Here is a 19,499-nt window from a genome sequence, read left to right as displayed (position 1 = left end):
CAAAGGCCAAACAATCACATACTGGATCTGGTGATGACCTTGTGGAGAATGGTTTCTTTCTCGTGGTTTAGTAGGCTGTGGGGGTGGAAGGGATAGGAGAAGTTTGGATTGTTCTCACTGGGAGTTTGGTAAGGAAAGAAGGAAAGAGATGGGATGGTAGCTTGACGGGAGAGGGGAGGGGACAGGAGCAAAGCTAGTTGCTTGTTGTTGTCATCTTTTAGAGCATAGAAGAGAACAAAATGTGTTTCTAGATGAAGGGGGAAAAGACCCACTGGGGAGGAGAGAGTCTGAAGACTGCAGATGAAGGGAGGCTGAATGGTGCGGCATGTTCCCCAAAGAGAAGGAAAAGGACTAGGCTGAGGCTTAGGGTTTTAGAAGTGAGACTCCTTTTAGGGAGCAGAAGGCCATCTCTGCCTCTGAGATAACAGAGGAGGAAAGGATGGGAGAGGCCACTGGGAGGATTAGATGGGTACAACTAAGTTCCTGTGTGACAGTCTAAATAGAGTCAGTAGAAAAATATCAGCAAGATTATCTGCTGATGGGGAGAGGGGCTTAGCAGTAAGAGGAAAAGATCTGCTACAGTTCCCGTGAGGCTACAATATTGCCAAGGGCTTCTCAAGCTATCCTTGGGAGTCAAGTAAGGTATTTCTGCACATCAGGGAAGGTCTAGGGAACAGAAATCTGTATTGAATCCAGTGCCAGAGATCTCAGTATTTTTTTCCAGCAGTCTTTGGCACCTCAGGGAATAGGAGCAGAGGAGGCAGATGGCAGAATCCCAGAGCTGAGAGTTAACAGGGCCCACATATTCAAAAGTCCAGGGGACAAGGAATTTAGAGTTAGAGGAGGGAGCATGCTGAAGTGGCTGATCATAAGGTAAAGACTGGTTAGAAAGGAAAGTAGGGTAGACTTGGTTTGATAAGGAGAGCGGGGAAGAGTCAAAAGGCCAAAGGTCTCCACATGGGCAAGAAACAAGGATGGAAGGAGTAAAGAAGTGGGAAATGCTGAAGGAGAGGAGATTGTAATCAGGATCTGGAATCTCAAAACTCAGGAGCTGGAAGAGAACTTAGAGGCCATCAAATCTCTCTCCATTTTATAGATGAATAAACTGAGACAAAAAAGAAGTTAAAGGACTTGCCCAGGATGACCCGGCTAGTAAGTGTCAACACAGGATTTGAACTGGAGACTTCCTGACTCTAAGTCCAGCATTCTATCTACTATTCTCTGATGCCTTGATGGTGATGTAATTTCAAGGGATAGTGAAACCTATGGTATGGCTATCCTATTGGGTGCTGGAAGTCTAAGTGAACAAAGAAGTTACAGAAATTGAGTTTGAGAAAGGATAAAGATGGGGTGTTGCAGGGGCCATGAGTGTGACTAGGTGAATCTCTGAGGGGGATGGCCAGCGAGAACATGATCCGGATGCCAAAATCACAGCAAAATGTTGAACTGTAACTAGGTGCGTGACAGCAACAAAGATCAAGAGATGGTGAGGTCAGATGACTCAAACTTCAAAAGAGAGACGAGTGGGTACCAGTAGTTTGTGGGAAGTATTAGATAGGAGGAAGCAAGGAGTTCATCTATGTGTGGGAGAAAATACAGGGTGTCTCAAAATTTTCAATGTAATAATATTAAATTTTAATAGCTTAACATTGTATTAGATCTTTTGGTACATTCTGCACATTTTCTGGGGTTCTGAAAGATTATCAGAACAGAGCTCTTTTTTTCCCTGTTTGAAGTCAAATGAAGCACTGTGTTCCTAAACAAATATTCCAGTGACATTTAAAATATTTGATTCTTGATTTAATGGTCCTGTTGATTGTAAGATTAGAGACCCAGAGCAGGGCTCTTTCCATGATATCATTATTAGTTTTTCAGGATGGTGGGGTCTTGATCCCATATACCTGATTCACATGCCCAAAAAGAATCAAAACAAATGTTTTCTCAGTACTGGTATAAAACCTGTGGCAAGAAGCAGAAATTCCAAATTTGGATTAAGTTTAGGTGAAAATATATTCTGTCTTATAGCCTGATGTAGAAGGATATTAAGAAGAGACATTTTTAAAAAATCAATTTCTGTTTAAATGCTTAACAAAACGTGTGGACCTTAAGTGCAAAGGCTGAAAACCAAGTCAAATAACCACTGAACAGTAGCCCTTTGTCAAGGCTATTTATTAAGAGATGCAGCAAGCAGAGTACCTTGAGAGCTTCCTTCAGATAAACAGATGGATACTTCATCATTTCTGTCGTTATCCTCCACTACCTCAGGCCCAGCTTCCTCTCCTGATGCTAGTGCAGACAAAGGGCCCGACTCTGGCTGCTCCGAGAAGTCAGCAGGACCACCTCTGGGAGGTGGAACTTCAATTCCCATTAAACGATACTTTCTTCTTCGATTCCCAATCCAAGTCTTTATAAGGGAGATACAATAGAAACTTTTGAACACATAGAAAGCTCATTAGTTCGCAGCATGCAAAGAAAGGAAAGACTCTGAGTAAAACAGAGTGGGCTTTTGATTTAAATGAGAAACAGGAAAAAAGCAAAATACACTGAATAACGACTGGCTCTATTCACCTTTAAATAACACTTTACAATTCACAAAGAGCTTTCCTCACAACCATCCTGAGAAGGATTTTGGTTGTTTTTCTGTGAGTCAATGAAGTATAAGCAATATGACGATATGCTCACTTCAAAACAGCTTAGATGCAAAATCATATTTATTTAAAACACCCACAATGCCAAGCAACATGGAGTTCATTACTTTTTTTTTTCCCAGAGAAAATAATCTGCCACATCTTTCAAAAGAAAAACAGATTGGTTGGGTTCCCAAAGGAACTGCGCATGTAAGCTATAACTAAAGCTTATGTCCCATTTCCAATCTTGCTTTTCCTAGGTGAAAATCTGCCTTTCCCTACCAGCTCAGTACTTCAAGTAGCTTCAAAGCCAGGTTAATTATATTGATAATTAATCTGCATCTCAAGATCCTCCCATAATTTCCACAATGCTCATTTTTGTGGCTACAATGTGTGGCCTCACTGTTCTGGTCAATGTCATTCCATAAGACAAGTCAAAATATTATTTCTTTTTTTCCCTCCTAAAGCTATCTGTGAGATAGTACAGAAAACTAATCAATGGAATGCAGTGATTTCCTGCTCTGATTTGAATACGGTTAAAAATAGTTCATATCAACGAGGCTTTCTTCTGTACTGGAGGGCCATCAATGTGGAGGAAATGACCTCCAGCGTTAGAATTGAATGTGCCTCCGAGCTCAAAGATTCTTGAAGGTCTTCTAAGACCTTCATCTACAATTTTACAGATGTAGAAAGGCTTGAGAGAGCACAGGTGGCCAGTCTTAGGTCATAGAGTTCATTCACAGGCTTGGTCTCTGGGCTCCCCAGCAAGTCAGGGTCTCAATACAATGCCTCATCTATTTGGACCTAATTTTAGGGACAAAACTCATTTCACATAAGAAGAAAAATCAAAGACTAAGACTAGGAAGACGTATTTGTTTTCATTTTTGCCTGAGTATTTTCCTTTCAAATTCAGGAAGTGTAGTCTCTTGAATGTATTCAGTATTCAATACTAAATATACACTCCAAAACACATGGATTGTTTTTGTGAAGTCCCAAGTGAAAATTACCCCGTAGGAAAGAAAAATATTTATGTATATTAATTTTCCTGGCTTTGCTAACTTCTCCCCTAGGAGAAATACTCGTTTAAACAGTAGAATTCCATTTAAATTCCCCATTACATTGTCTCTGTGAAAAAGTACTGTTACACTTCAGAAAACTTAGAAGCTGGAACTTCTTACCACGACCCCACTTAATTGTCACATACTTCCTATATTTCCTAACTGAATATTGATTGTTTATCAAGCAATAACAAAAAAAAATTTTCCTATACTCAGGAAAAATCATGGTAGGGACAGAAGTGGGAAGATGTGGATTCTCAAAGAGATTCCTAAACTTGTTCAGATCATACTGAATGGGAAGGAGCTAAGGGATAATGAAAGAAAAGGGGGTATGAGGTCTACAAGCCCAACTCAATTTTTCTGGGGGTTATACATGCATCAGCTGCATATGGACAAAAGGCAAACTGTCCCTCAGAATGAATATTGGGCTTCAGCATCATTTGTATAATGTGTGGGAGCTAAGTTTTCTTCTGTGGAGAAACATCTTTCAAATTATAATGGAAAGCACCGAGAAAATATGATTCTATGAATACACAGAATCCAAGTTGTATTGTGTGATATTACAGGATCACACAATCATTGAGTTGAAAGGACCTTTGAGGTCATTTAGTCTACCAACCACTCCAAATCAGAAGCTCTTCTATGTCTACACTGAAAAGCTCATCCTCTTTTCTTTGCACAAATATTTCCAGTGATGGCAGACTCCTGATTTTGTGAGGCAAACCATTCCATTGTTAAACAGTTTTTTCAGAAATTTCTTTCTTACAATGATCCAAGCCAGACTTCCCCATATCCCTCAGTCTTAGCTTTGCCTTCTGGAGCAAAACAAAGTAAGCCCACTCCCTTTTATATGTGAGTCCTTCAGGCATTTGAAGATGGCAAATACATCTTCCTTTTTTAGGCCAGACACTCCCAGTTCCTTCAAGGATTCTCAGACAAGATGGTTCCCAGACCCTTTGCCATCCCATATTTTGCACAAATCTTGCAGATTGATTAACTTAGTGAGTTGTGTTGCAGCCCCCTGGACTGACCCCCCCCCCCCCCGGCCTCTCCCTTTATCATTTGAAAATGCTGGGCAGTCTAGCTCAAACTTCAGTGCTCTTTTCCTGGAGAGAAATATATTGAGAGCAGTAGAAAGGGTTGTGGCCTAAGAATCAGGAACTCAAGACTTAGTCCTGGCTCTGCCTCCAACTAGCTATGTGTTTGACCAAATCACTATGTGTCCCTGGGCCTTGGTTTCCTCATCTGTAACAGGCAAGGATTGGACCAGATGATTTCTCAGCATCTTTTCAGTCACCAAGACCAGATGACAGAGGTTGCTGTGTGCACTTGGAGCATAACTTTCCAGGAATATATCTAACTTAAAGTCAAACTGTATTATGAGCAAAAAGCCAACCTTCTTTTTAAAGAGATTTCAAATAAATCCTGCTACTCTGAAAGTAAACACCATGCAAAATGATGAAAAACAAATCTGCTTTCTGAGAAGTTTTATCTCAATTTGGAAAAATCACTTTGACAGTGTTTTGCCAACATTCAAACATATGCCCATCATTCAAGTGCTTGGGCGCACAAGGGCGGATTTGGATATCGATACGCTGTGACCCTGTCCCATGTGGGAGAGCTCCTCCACTAAAACTACATGTGCCATGAGAGACCTTTGAGTCCCAGGCATATTACCCAGCATCCTGCATACAGCAGGCGATCAATATAAATCTGCTGATGAGAAACAAGCTGTACATTAAAGACCCATCAAAGAACCAAAGGCAAATAACACAGAAGTCTGGGAGAGAAAGGTCCTGAGACTTCCTCCTAACAAGGAAATGGTAAACTAGCTGTGGAAGGGAGTGTATTCATAACATTTGGAGAGGTACAGACCACAGACGCTTTAGGGAGAAATTATTGTGGGTAGGAAAGATCTCTGAAGACCTTATTGGGGAATGGCTGAGAATTGAATGGACCTTGAGCTAAGAAATGAGTTTTTTTTGTTTGTTTGTTTTTTTGTTTTTGTTTTTGTTTTTGTTTTTTTTTTAAAGAAACAAAGATCAGTAGGCAAAATAGAAAAGAACTAAGCTCTACCAAGTCTTCTCCCCTTCTCACCAATCATAAGCCAAAGACCTCAGGATGAGGTACAAGTGGTTGGAAAATTCAGCTCAATGTTTCTATGGATGACTTAAATGCCTACTATGAGCTTGGGACAGTAAAGAGCTTAAAGGGTGTTTGGGGAGGAATGAAGTTATTTAATGCTAGAGAACAGGTCATCTTTGCCCTCTAGATCTCCTATAGAAGTCCACTGGGCCCTACACTGCACACTCCCTCACTTGATGGAAGCTTCTAGCATTCAACTCAAGAGGTTGCTTAGATTCTTCCTTATGGGAGAGAAGAGGGTAGCAAATGTGGAGTGAACTCTTGCTTGGCACTTGAACTCTTGAGGCACTGAGTGCCTCATTGGAGGGGACGCCTTCAAGGAGAACTGAGAAGCCCAGAGCGAGATGGGGCTTTAGAAGCCCACCCAGTCTATCTGTATACCTGAACAGGAAGTGGTAGTCGCCTGGCCTTGGCCTGAAGAGCACTAAGGAGGGCAGGCTCACTACCTCTCCGTGGTGTCCATTTCATGTTGGGATCACTCTCATTTTTGGAAAGGTTTTCCTTACTTCAATGTGGCTCTTGGCAATTTCTACTCATCGCTCTGCGTTAGTGCCCAGAACTGAGTACAATACTCCAGATATGGTTGACCAGAGAAAAGGGAGACCAATGCCTCCTTACCTGCATACTAGACCTGAGAGCACATGAGCTTTCCAGGAAGCCATATGCCACCAGTAACTCAGCATAAACGTTGAAACGTCAGAGAGCATTTTTCAACACAACTATCGTGTAGCCCATGCCCACCTGGCACAGAGGGGGAGAATCCAGAACCACGATTTTCCTTGTATGAAATGCTTTTCAATGGAAGAAGAATTGAGAGACTCATTTCTTAACTCTAGGTCCACTCAGCTCTCAGCCACTCCCCAACAAGACCTTCAGAGATCCTTCCTGCCCACAATAATTTCTCCCTAAAGCATTCATGGTTTGTACCTCTCCAAATGTTATGAATACACTCCTTTCTACAGCTGGTTCGCTGTTTCAAAAGGCTTTGTCCTATCTCCTCAACTTTATCAAAAGCTCCTAAGGAATGGGAACTATACACTCTGTTCCCTTCTGAATCATAGGTACCTTAGTACTGGGCTAGGTACAGAGTAGACCCATAGAATTAATTGGTTTTTACTATTTTACATAGCAGATAATCCAATCAGCTCAGCTACAAGGCAATGTGTTGTGGCTTTGAGCCATCTTTTTAGCAGGGGGTGGGAGTGAACTAGGGAAGGGCTGTATCACGGGTAACGCCAACCTCAACTTTCTGTCACCAGCCCAATAAAGGGAAGGAGAAGACCCTTCAAACCAATTCAAAGCAATCAAGTGCCAAAGCCTCTCTCCCCGGTGAGGAAAGCAGGACTCCTTCCCTTCCTGGTTCCTTCCTTGCCCACAAACACCCACTCTTCCTGGTATGGCAGCACATAGTTGGAAGGACCTCAGTAGGCTGGGCCTCTAGTTCCACCCAGACCCTCTACAATATACCTGATGAGTGGTCCACATATCCAACTATTCCCCTCTACTTATACAGCCACCTCCTTGGTTTAAACCTTGGGGACTGCAATGGTCTCCTGATGGCCTCCCTGCCTTAACCCTCTCCCAACTCCAGTCCATTCTCTACACAACTGCCAAAATGATTTTCTTCCAGCACAGATCTGCCCACGTCACCCTGACTTCCCCCACCCTCGTATCAACTTCAGTGGTCCCCTATTACCTCTAGAATCCAAAGGCCTCCAGTAAAAGGTGGGATGTTAGTTGAGACTTAAAGGAAACCAGGAAGGGGAGGTGAGGAGATTGAAAAATAGAAGTTCCTCATTCTTTTTATTTGTATCCTCAGCATCAGGCATCTTGCCTTGCCATATAGTAGGAGGCTAATAAATGCTGACTGATCAATCATTCAGTCTTTCCTCAAAGGTCTACACCGAGGGGGAAGCGTGTGACAAAGGAGCCAGAGGAGAGGACTCGGAAAGAGCACTGGATGGCAAACCAGAGTAGCCTAGCTTTCAAACCTGTCTCTGGAAGAGGCCGCATGCTTTGGGAAAGTGACTTCATCTCTCTGGACCTCAGTTTCTTCCTCTGCTAATGGCAAAGCTAGTCCAGGTGCTTCCTTGGTTCCTGAGGAGTTTTAAGTTAGCTGGCTTGTGCAAATAGGGAGATTTCTTTCCAGCACAGGATTTCTTAACACTAGCACCCATCAGCTGCTTTCACAAGGATGTGGCCTATCCTACTTAGCTGTTGCCATGACTTATGACTTTTTCCCTTTTTTGCAGCCCTCCTCAAGTGGCTTCCTGGGACTGGCACAGCCTTCCATAGTACCTAGGCAGTTGTGACATCATGTTCTACAAAGGGAATCTGGTCTCAGACAGGTGCATTAGATGGCATCTTTTGGTCCACTATGACCCTCAAAGGCCTCCACTTCACTAGACTGGACAAAGGTCTGTTCTCCTAACACTACCCGCCTCCCCATCTTCCATATCTGCAAAATGGAGGCGTTAAACTGTCTATATAAGGTCCCTTCCAGTTCTGATTTCTCATTCTGTGATCTATAGAAAAGTCTTCCTTTTCTCCTCAGACCTCATATAGCAGTTGGCTTTTCAATTCCCAAATGCATTTATGGTATACTATAGTATAGGCCAGCCATATGTGTTAGTCACTCTCCTACTAGGCCATAAAGGTTATGGGTACAGGTACTCCGTCTTCCTTAAATTTTGCTTCACTCCTGTGCCCAGCATGGTACTCTGTACATGGTATGTGACTGAAACCAGCTGGTCAACTAATCTTATTGTCCATTCTGTCTATCTTATATACACCGAGTAGCCCCAAACTCTTAGTGCAGTTTTCAACTTTAATAGCTTATTAAAAGGAGAAATAAAGTTATTTAAGCCTTAATATGTTCCATTTACACTGAGACTTTGAGGATACCCATTTTCACAGATGAGATAGCATGATGTTATGTCCCCTTTCACCTTTCCTATGCTGCCCGGGTCCAAGAGTAAAAGCAAAAGGGATCAGATGAACGGCCAGATTGCTCTGGGAGCGATAGCTCCAAATTCTGGCGCCTCTTTGCCCCCACTCGGTGACAGAGGTTGGCTTTATCGCTCATGCTCTTGCTTTGCTGAGATGGGCTTTTGGCAGCATTTCGAAAGTAAGAGTCCAGCCTGATCATAAATCCTCTTGCTCTAGAGCTGTCCTGGCTTCCATCAACCCTCTTATTGTTAATTCCCATCTGGATTCAAGGAAAAGAAACAACTGAACCTTTTGCAGGCAGCTCTGTTCTCCACCCCTGCCAGTATCTCAGAGCATGAGGCAGGACAAGACTGGGAAGTCAGAGGACTCACTTCTGCAGCTTTCTGTCTTTGAGCCTCAGTATTCTCACCTACAAAAGAACAGCTTTAGACTAGGTGGTCTCCAAGGTCTCTGCTAACTCAAAAACTGATAACCCTGTGACCTTTGCCCTCATGGTCATTCTCTCTCTCTGCCTGACTCTGTTTCTCTCCCTGAATGTTTATAAGAAAATGCTTCAGAGACCTTCCTCTGAAGAGCATTACATTTGGGCCACTTTCTTCCAACTAGTACTTCCTCTTGGTCTTCTGGGATCATTGTCATCACTGAAATTTTATGTAAACTCCTTGCAAATGGAATGTCAAATGTGGCCTTGGGGCTGATCAATATAATCTTCAGCTGGAGGCTTTTATCTCCATACAGCAGGAACAAGCTGAGAGTGCTTCGGAACATGTTTCTTCATTACCTACCATGTGCCGTCTATTTCGGGTCGCCTCATGCAACTTTAAAAGGCATGCTTCCACACTCCCCTTCCACCTCCATCAGAGAAGGATCACAAGTCTTACCCGGACTATTTCACAGTCAACATTTAATTCTGCAGCAACTGCTTCAATTTTCTCTCTGCAAACAGAGCCCAAACTTGTCATGCCATTGTCCCAATATTTCTTGAGGGTGGCTAAATCGCGGTCGCTGAACTGGGTGCGGTCCTGGAGCTGCAAAACAGAATGTTCTCATTAGAAGCCTGGAATGAAAGGATTGGACCGAGCGGCTGCCCAGGATGAGATGTGCCTGGCTGACCAGCTCAGAGCATCTCTTTGATGTTTAATGGGATCAGCTAGCCTTCCTGAGCACATGTGGTGATGGGCTTTGGGTTTCACAGGATTCAGAGTCAGAGAGGACCTTCTCTGGCCCTGTCTTCCAGCCCCCCCTCCTTAATGGATGATGACACCGAGTCCCACAGAGGTTAGTAAGGAACCTGGCTCAAACCTAGGGCTTCTGATTTCCCAGCCACAGTTCTTTTGAGGACACCCCACTGCCTGGAGATATAACAATGGAAGTCATTTTTGGAAATGGGGATTTTCCACAACATTTAACATGATGTGGCAGGGGTCGCATCAGTCAAACCTTTCCAAGGGGAGGGCTTTTAAACCAAGCTCATCTCAATCTGCCTTCCACAGGCTTCCTTTCAGCACTCTCATTAGGGACAACAGGAAAGAGACCACAAATCCAGCCCTGCCAGAAGAGCTCTAATATGGCAGCAGACTCCCTTTTCATCTCACTCCTTCTAAGCATGACACAAACACCTCATACTTGGAGTATGGCTTTTGCCAATAAACAAGGGCTTTAGCAATTGCCTTCATTCAACCAATCTATAAGGCCCCCTTGCAAATTGGGGAGCAAGACAGAGGCAGTGGGATACAACAGAAAGAAAGAAGGATCTGGGTTTGAAATACTGCTTCCTACCCTCCCCCGTACTACCTGGGTGACCACAAGCAAGACATTTACCCTGCCTGGGTCTCAGTTTCCTCAAAGGAGAGATCTGAACCAGAGGAAGCTTCTGATGATCTTGTGATCTGGGTTCAAATCACGGCCTTTCCACTTATTGCTCACTTTTAGGAAAAAATCACTTCCCTTTCCAAGGCTCACGTTGTCACCCTCCATCTCACAGAGAAGGAACTGGGCAAAGGAGAAAATAATCTGTCCAGTGTTACCCTGGGAGGCCACGCCAAAGCTCAGACAAGGCAGGACCGGTAATCGTTTGTCCGGTGACCTACTCACTAGGCCGCCAATTACTATTTATGCTTTTGTAATAGCCCAGGATGATTCCAATTAGCAAGGGGCAGGGCAGTCATCCTGAAAACCTTGGAGAGAAGGTACTTCTTCAAGGGAAAAGACACCCTGCCGTGGGAGCCATTGGCTCCCCTCTAGCATGCTGACCGTTCAAAGGGAAAGAGGTCTTGGGTCCATCCGGGAACTGAAAAGCTCTTCTTCTGCTCACAGACTGTGGGAAAATGATCCTAACATGCTAGAACATCTCAATAGGCAAAGGTCAGGTAAACAAGGGGAGACCACATGCAGGATACTTTTGAAAGGCTTATGGGAAGTACATCTTGTCACTTGGGGGAAAGCAATCTAGAAATTTCACAGTTACTCTTCAGAGAATGAACTTCTATCAAATAGGAAATAATCACTTATCTAGTGCTTTCAGGTTTACAAAGTGCTTAAAAAATTCATTCTCTCAATCGATTCTCCCAATAAGCCTATGAGGTCAGGACTATAGAGATCACCCTCATTTTAGAGAGGAGGGAAGTAAAGTTTATAAAGTTTAAATGACTTGCCCAGCATGCCACAACCAGGAAGTGTCAGAAGTAGGATCTGAATCCAAGTTTTTCCTGATTCCAAGGCCAGCACTCTGTCACTGCATCACTCTGTCTCTCCAATTAAAGTGGATCTCTTCATAAGAAATGTATTGCTACAGTTATTCGTATGAGTCAATATTATCTGCTAAGTCTGTTTTTCTCCTGTCCTTGAAAAAAACCTAATGATTAGTAACATTCATTACAAGTACTAGTACTAAATTACATCTTCCCAATAAGTGAATCAAAATATCCTATCCAACTTTTTCTAATCAAGAGGAGAAACTCTTGAAGTGATTTATAACATAAAAATCTCATTAGGTACTTGGACCAGACTGATTGCAAAATAGATGGAGAGCTGAGATGTCTCAAAAGAAAAGAGGATGCAAAGAAATTGTAGAAAGGTCCTGGGTAGATGTAGCTCACCCAGCAGAATGACCAGACTAAATACTCATATAATTTTCCATTGTCCCAAATGCCCCGATGCAAGCTAATGTGCATTCCTGCCAGTCTGAAAGGAATAATAAACAGAACGCTGAGCACACTCAGCCAATTAATTTGTAATTCATTTAGAGGGCATCCAAAGCCGCCTAGTCCCCTAAATTGAACTAAATAAAAACTGATTTGATTTGCTGGAAATGTGCTGGGGTCTCAACATTAGCAGCACTGAAATCGACCTATTTTGACAATGCCTCTTAAGTAGAAGCTTATTGGGAAAGAGCAATTATTTTTAAGGCTCCTAAGAGCATATTTTAACTAAGAAAATAAATAAGGTAATAAAAATCAATTAGCATTAAAACTTCAAATGCCCCTTTGGAAAAGGAAAAGGGGCTAGGGTTTAAGGGAGAAAGGAATTTCTCATAGAGTAGTCAGGAAAAAACCCAACTCAGAGTGACCTCTGTCTTTCACTAGTTGTACCGGATTCAAAGGCGCAGGCTTCATGTAGTAGATACTGTCCAAGGACTAATGATACAGCCTAATGCAACAAACTCAAGCACCTACTATGTGTGAGTGCCTGCCTAGACTTCCCTGGCTAAAGCAAAGGATTATCTTCCTAAATTGGCAAAAAGAGCTCTTTGGTGATCAGATCGAAGAAATAGAAGAGGTTTGGCCCAAATGACTAGATGACTATTAACGTCACTTTGCACATGCAGTCCAAGGGAGGCTGAGGCCATGGAACATTTTTGGCCTTTGTATCGGCTGTGGAGGCACATCTGGCTAGTGAATCCCTGCTTTGGAATCGGGGGTGCAGAGCTCCTGTTCTAAGTAACAGGAATCTCCCTGTCTTTCATTTATTGTTTTCTAAGAGTTTCTTTTAGAGTCATCATTTATTTACATAAAGAAAACTACGGCAATTGGCACGCAGAAAATTAAAAGCGGTGCACGTAAATCCAAAGAATAATATGGGAAAGGTCTGCCCAAGGGAGAAGCCCTTCTGGGAATCAGTAGAAATCCTGGGGTCTCATCTTTTAGAACAAATCAACCCCAGGGGGCATGGATAAAATGGAAAGATCACTGAACTTGGCTCTAGTCTCTCTGGGGCCACAGTGTCCTAATCTAGAAAATGGAAGGTAGACTAGATGACCATCAAGGTCTTTTGAGCTCTCCATGGTCCATGGCAGCCCATAGCCTAAGACTTTCTCCTGTCAGGCTTAGGAGCAGACAAAACCCTTTAGCAAATTGGGGACAATTGGGAGATAATTCTAAGCTGCATCACTGGATTAAATTACATTGGAATTGAACTGTCTTATCTTTATTTATAAATAACCTTGACATGAGGAGCTGTGGTGGAGAGGTGTCAAGACAGGTTTCAGAAATCTGATCATCTAGAGAGGATGGAAGAGGTAGGAAGAAGGGAAAAAATGACTGGTAATTGGATTCTGTTGGATACCCTGTCACAAACAGCTGCAGGCAGCTTGTTTGAATTGGGCCATTGACAGGAAGCTGCTAATTGCCAATCAAAGGCAGCTGAACAAACTAGCATCATCTCTGCAGAAAAGACAGGAGGCCCATTATAAATAAGGTCTAGCTTGAGACCCCTGAAGCCTCCCCTTCCCACCCCACCCTATGATCTTGAAAGCTACCAACAAGAATGACAGAGAACTAAGGATCTCACTTCCAGGCGGTATGGAGGGCAAGGGGTGTTTTGCAATAACCTATAGAGAGTGTACTACGCCTATGTTTATTCCCATGACGAGTAACAGGATGTACGTATACAATAGTTCATTCTCCTTCCTAAGAAGGAGGCAAAAGGACTAAAGGAATAACTCTCTACTCTCCAGGCTCTTGGGGAGAATGAAGTCTTCCATGAGACAATGGGGGAAAAAAGGCTTTAAAGATAAAACAAAGAAGGAAAAGAAGCAGAGGGGGCAGAGGGGATCCACCTGGAGCTGAGTGGAAAAAATGGACAATTTGACAAAATGATGAAAGCAAATAAGAGAAGTCAATGAACATCAAACAACCCATTTTTGATAGAGTAACTAGTAGCCTGATAGATTGAGGGAATGCTTGATTAGCAGCAAAGCACTGGAAAAGTTCTCTAGTGCTACACTTTTACGAAAAAAATAAAGAGAGGTGGGAGCGAGATCATAGTCTAGTTCGGTGGCTCAGGACAAGTTGAATGACAAGACTCAAAGGGTAGTCGGGAACACTGGTCAATGTTAGAAGCACGGGGGAGGTCTCTAGCAGAGTGCTCCAGGGATCTGTACTTGGCATAGTACCATTCAACACTTTGGTGAGTGATTTGTTTACAGGCATTTGTAATTTTCTTATCAAATGTGCAGAAGACAATTTACAGTTGGCTATGTTTATTACAGTTTTCTAAAAACTTTCCTGATTTTATGGTCATACCATATGTACACACAGTCTGTAGACGCTGTATACCCCCTTCAGCAGTTTGGTGAAAGAAGAGGCATCAAAGTGTAAGGAGAACTCTCAAGCTGATAATCTCTGACAGTTATGCATGAGGAAAAATATTCCCATAGAACAAAACCATTACTTGATATGGTACCAATCATAAGGAGAAGGGGAGGGAGAAAAGGGGAGGAAGGGGGGGGGAAGAGAGAGAGAGAGAGAGAATGAATGAGAATACAGTCCATAATACCCTTGATTAAAAGACTCAATAAATCAAAATAGTAATCTAGCTTGAATACAACAATCTATTTGCTAATATCCCCCAACACTCTCTAGGGTGGTTCTTCAAATAGAGAAATTCAGCTTTTATCAATCTCTTTGATTAAGCACAATCCCCAGATTTGTGAGTAAAACACATCCACTTTCCTTGACAGAAGAAAGAGGAACCTCTCCTGGAGGGCATCCTCCCCACCCCCACAGGCCTGGGATGCTGGGATGCGGCAGGTCCTTCGACTTTCATGCAATAAGATTTTTCTAAGGGGGGAAATAAACAAAATGGAGGTGGCTGAGGAGCTATCCTTGCCAAACAGTGTTGTAGATGGAAAAGCCAGGCCGAGCCAAAGTACTGCAGTTGAAGGTGTGGCCATGGCAGAGGACGGATGGCTATGTTCTGTAACTGGCAGCCCGGGCTGCCTGCGTATTTGCTGTACTGCCCAATTCCGGGAATTCCTTTGTGAAATCCATTTTTCTCTTTCAGAAATGGAAAATGCCACCTGATACAAGATCTGTTCTATGTCCCTTAAGACAATTAGAAGCAAGTCTTTGGCTAAAGGCAAATAGTTGTATTGTCATCATTAGAAAAATCATTTCAAAGGCTCCCCCCTCCATAATAAATGGTTGCGTGTTCTTTGCACATAGTAGGTGTACACACACACACATGCATACACACAGTGCAAACAGACACACATGTGCCCAATGAAGCAATCAAATTATTTTAACAGGGCTTTACCTGAGCTTCAATTCACAAGAGAATGGAACAACAGAGGTAAAAAATATTAATAATATACACAAAATTCATTTTCCTCAAACTACTGGTCCTGAGTAATAGTGCAAGTAGTGTAACAATATAATGAAGTTAATTGGGTGTATGACCACTAAAAGAAAACCAGACAGATGCAAAATAAATGGACCTTATTAATATCAGAAACAATTCTTAGCTACATTATTACACGCGGGAGATCTAGCCATCCCTGTAAACCTACAGGTCTCTCCACTTCCTATTAAATTTTAAAGCATCTGATGGGGGGCAATCCATCTAGCTGAGAGAGGCTGAAGAAGCAGGGTTCATTACATTATCTATGACACTCACAGATAGATAAACTTGGGCCGTCATTTTTTACAATGATTTTTATAAGCGAGCCATAACTTTTCCTTGTTTGCTTTCCTTCCAAAGTACTTTGTACTTATGAAACATAATGCACCTCCAATATCCTGGTCGGTACAAACCTCTCTCGCTGGGCTGCCTTATTAGAACTAATATAGTCCTCTGGTGATGCTCCTAAAGGAGCATCATAAATCTTCACAATGTAGCCATGCAGCCAAGGCTTCTGGAAGGCTACATTCCTCTTTCTTTCTTTTAATCAGCAATAAACTCCAGGCCCGAAACGGATATTGCCAAGCTAACATTTCAATGTTTTTGCTCGTCACTCAAGCCCTTTCGATTACTGCTACCTATCTGCTAGAGGACTGTCACAGAGAATGATGTGAGACAGAAATGGGGGGGGAGAAGAATCCCTTTAATTGACAAGCAGAAGGAGGTGGTGGTAGCGGGGAGGGGGGGGAGGGAGGAGAGATATCTATATGATCACTTCCAGGAATAAAACTACTGAACACAGAACACCAGACTCGTTAAGGAAGTCTCTAGAGTGATCTCATATTCTCTGGACAGGAACATCAAAGTTTCTCTTCCAAAGTTAGCAGGCAACAAGCGAAAACCATATTCCAAGAATTGTTGTTCAGTGTTAAGGAAGTAACCTCCCAAGTAAGAATGATAAGTGGCCCCCACCCCACCTCCCAACTCAATTACCCAATGTTCCCTAGAAGCCAGAGATGGAACAAGTCAGATATACAGGGTGCTTTATCCTCCATCATAGTCTATTAAGTAGATTCATCCAATCTCAGAAGATGATCTCCATCCCCCAAAGTACCAAGTGGTCTGTATGGGTAACCTGCACTTTTAAAACAAGATGGATTTTATGGCAGACTGGAAATTTGCCTGCAAGCTTTGTGGAGGTAGGGATAGATGGAGATTCCGGAACTGAGAGAGGCCTTTGAAGCTGCTTAGTCCAACCTCCCTAAATCTCATCACATTGCTTCTCTTGTATCCTGGTAGTGTGAATTTGCATATTTGCAAAATAGGGAACATGGCATCCCTCTAGCTATCTGCACCAGAGGATCAAATAGCCTCCAGAATGGAACAAATGAAACAAAACAGTAGTGGTTAATTCCCTGGCCAAGGTAAGGCACTGCTTGGTGGGTATTCCCATCCCTGGGATTTTTTTAGGAGGTAGTTGGGGGAGCTACTGAGGCCATACGACATTTCCTTATGTGAACCTCAGGATTATGATCCCCTGAACTGAAGACGTAGCAAACTGTTGTAGGGCCTTTTGCATATGGGAACTGGTTAGCCGCACCCTCTCCCTACTTTCCCCCTAGCCTGTCACTTCTAGCTCGAGCAACTAGGAAATGTAAGACAAGCAAGAAGCATGAAATATACAATACAGAATATATAGACATAGTCTAATTGCAAAAAACTATGCACATGTCTATATTGTTGTTGAAAGGGCAACCCTCTGCATGCATGCCTTGTACCTCTAAAGACAATCGCCACACTGTTTGGGATGAGAAATGAGGCAATTTCAGTACAAATACTTTGTTCAGATACTTTTCTAAATCTGCATGTTATTGTGGGAAAAGCACAGACAGATTTTCTACATCAGCTTGTTTTCTTGTGTTTTTGTGCAGTGTTATATCAGGTCACCAATATGCTCTGCTTAATATGTGACATAAAGAAATGCTTAATGAAAAGGACTTTCTGCATAACTTTAAATGCGGCAAGAAATCGATGGCCAGCCTTTTGCTGGAAAAGATGTTTTGTCAGCCAGCCAATTAACATTTATTGACTGTCCGCTGGGTGCATGGTACGGGATTGTGTGGCAGCATTGTTTACAGAGGTCTGCGGTAGAAAAAAAATTAAATAACTAAAAAACAACCCACCAGTCTGCTCTGAGTGTCTTGGAAATTTACTGAAAGACAAAGCATTTGCAATCTAAGTTCCTTCCCAATCAAACTTGTCTCTCCTCAATTCTTTTTCCTCTAGCTAAAGCTTCATTGCAGACCATTTCTTTTAGGACTGTCTCTTTAAAATTTCTTCATCTTCTTGTGCTAAAGTCTAACCAATATTTTAAATTGTTTTTGTAAGTTATTAAAATTGGAAAGGCTCAACAGTTTGAATCTCTGCCTAGACTTGATGGGATGAGGGGGCAGAAGGGCCCCTACCTGGGAATGGGCAAATATACTCATGAAAATTAGAAATTTGATTTGTAGCAACTGTGAGTCAAGACTAATTTAATTTAATAAAAACTCTATTTAACAGGAAATTACCCTGCCACCCCAACCCCCCACCTGCAGGTGAAAGGGAAAAAAATAGATATAATTATTCAGGCTACTCTGTATTAACAATATTCATACTTTTGAAAGTGGCTGTGTTAAGGTAACCTATGTCTCATTACCATTCCCCAGCTTTGACTTGTTTTTTCTTTATTGAAAAGATGTCAACTTTAATAACTATGGCTCATCCACAAATATATTTTTTAATAACATTTTCAGAATGCATAGCAGAAACAAGATCACAAGGCTATGCCAAAGAGTTGAGCTTATTTCATGCAAACATAGCCCAAGCCTCTTCTTTTCAGAAAGCATCACAGAGAGCCCTTGGGAGGAATGGGAGGAAGGCCTCAGCACCCAAATAGCTTGGACTGGTACATCAAGGCAGTGGCCAACATATTAGATCCTCCAGGGGAGGAGTGGTGGGATTGGAATCACCTTGGAAAATACTAGCCACTTAAACTTAAGCTTGGAAAATTGAAGGGCACGGTGAAAAAATTATTACCTTCATTGGCAAGTGGGGAAATGGAAGACTGTCTCTTGGCTTATAAGTGGCCACCCAGCTTCTGATTTCCAAGCTGTTGTTTTACCTGGAGCTTTGAACCTTACACTGGCACTATGCTGACTTCTGACCCAGTGTGACCACTGGAACCAATTTCCCAGATTTCTAAGTATCTGTAAGTTGAGTTTTCTAGGACTGCACAGAGGAAACACAACCAAGCCACTCAGAACAAATCTTCATTGTTTCTAAAAATATGAGAATCTGGTTAAATTATTTAAAAAACAGAGATTTTTATGGCACTTAAAGACCCAAAGTAAAAGCTTCTTGAAATGAAAAAATGGATTGTCCCAAAGATTTCAATAACTCCTGAAATAATGTTACCAAATATTTTTTTTCTTGGTAGGGGGGAAGGCTTGTGATTTCACAATAGGGAGGGGGACTACTGATGTGGAAATAAATAATCTCTTCTGAGTGAAGATAGGTGATTTCTCATATGCAAAAAAAATGTTTGTGATAGCCCTTTTTGTAGTGGCAAGGAACTTGAAAGTGGATGCCCAACAGTTGGAGAATGGCTGAATAAATTATGGTATATGAATGTGATGGAACATGATTGTTCTATAAGAAAAGATCAGCAGGATGATTTCAGAGAGGCCTGGAGAGACTAACAGGAACTGATGCTCAGTGAAGTGAGCAGAACCAGGAGATCATTGTACACGGCAACAACAAGATTATGTGATGATCAACTCTGATGGACGTGGCCCTCTTCAACAATGACGTGATTCAGACCAATGCCAATAGACTTGTGATGGAGAGAGCCATCTGCATCCAGAGAGAGGACTATGGGGACTGAGTGTGGATCACAATGCAGTATTTTTACCATTTTTTGTTGTTGTTTGCTTGCTTTTTTCTCCACTTTTTTCTTTTTTGATCTGATTTACCTTGTGCAGCATGATAAATGTGGAAATATATATAGAAGAATTGTATGTGTTTAACATATATTGGATTACTGTCTGAGGCAGAGGGAAGG

The 19,499-nt window shown here is 42.3% G+C and overlaps 1 protein-coding gene across 1 annotated transcript in view; it reads right to left on the bottom strand.

Annotated features, from left to right (window-relative positions):
* The window catches only part of HDX (highly divergent homeobox), a 102,050-nt gene that overhangs the window by 30,402 nt on the left and 52,149 nt on the right, over window positions 1-19,499 (bottom strand). Inside the window, 2 exon segments of the mRNA XM_074278324.1 lie at window positions 2,197-2,404; window positions 9,661-9,807. Coding sequence (XP_074134425.1) covers window positions 2,197-2,404; window positions 9,661-9,807 — 355 coding nt within the window.

The sequence above is a fragment of the Sminthopsis crassicaudata genome, chromosome X, assembly GCF_048593235.1.
Source record: "Sminthopsis crassicaudata isolate SCR6 chromosome X, ASM4859323v1, whole genome shotgun sequence".
In the NCBI taxonomy this organism is placed as follows: Eukaryota; Metazoa; Chordata; class Mammalia; order Dasyuromorphia; family Dasyuridae; genus Sminthopsis; species Sminthopsis crassicaudata.
This window is presented reverse-complemented; position numbering and strand designations above follow the sequence as displayed.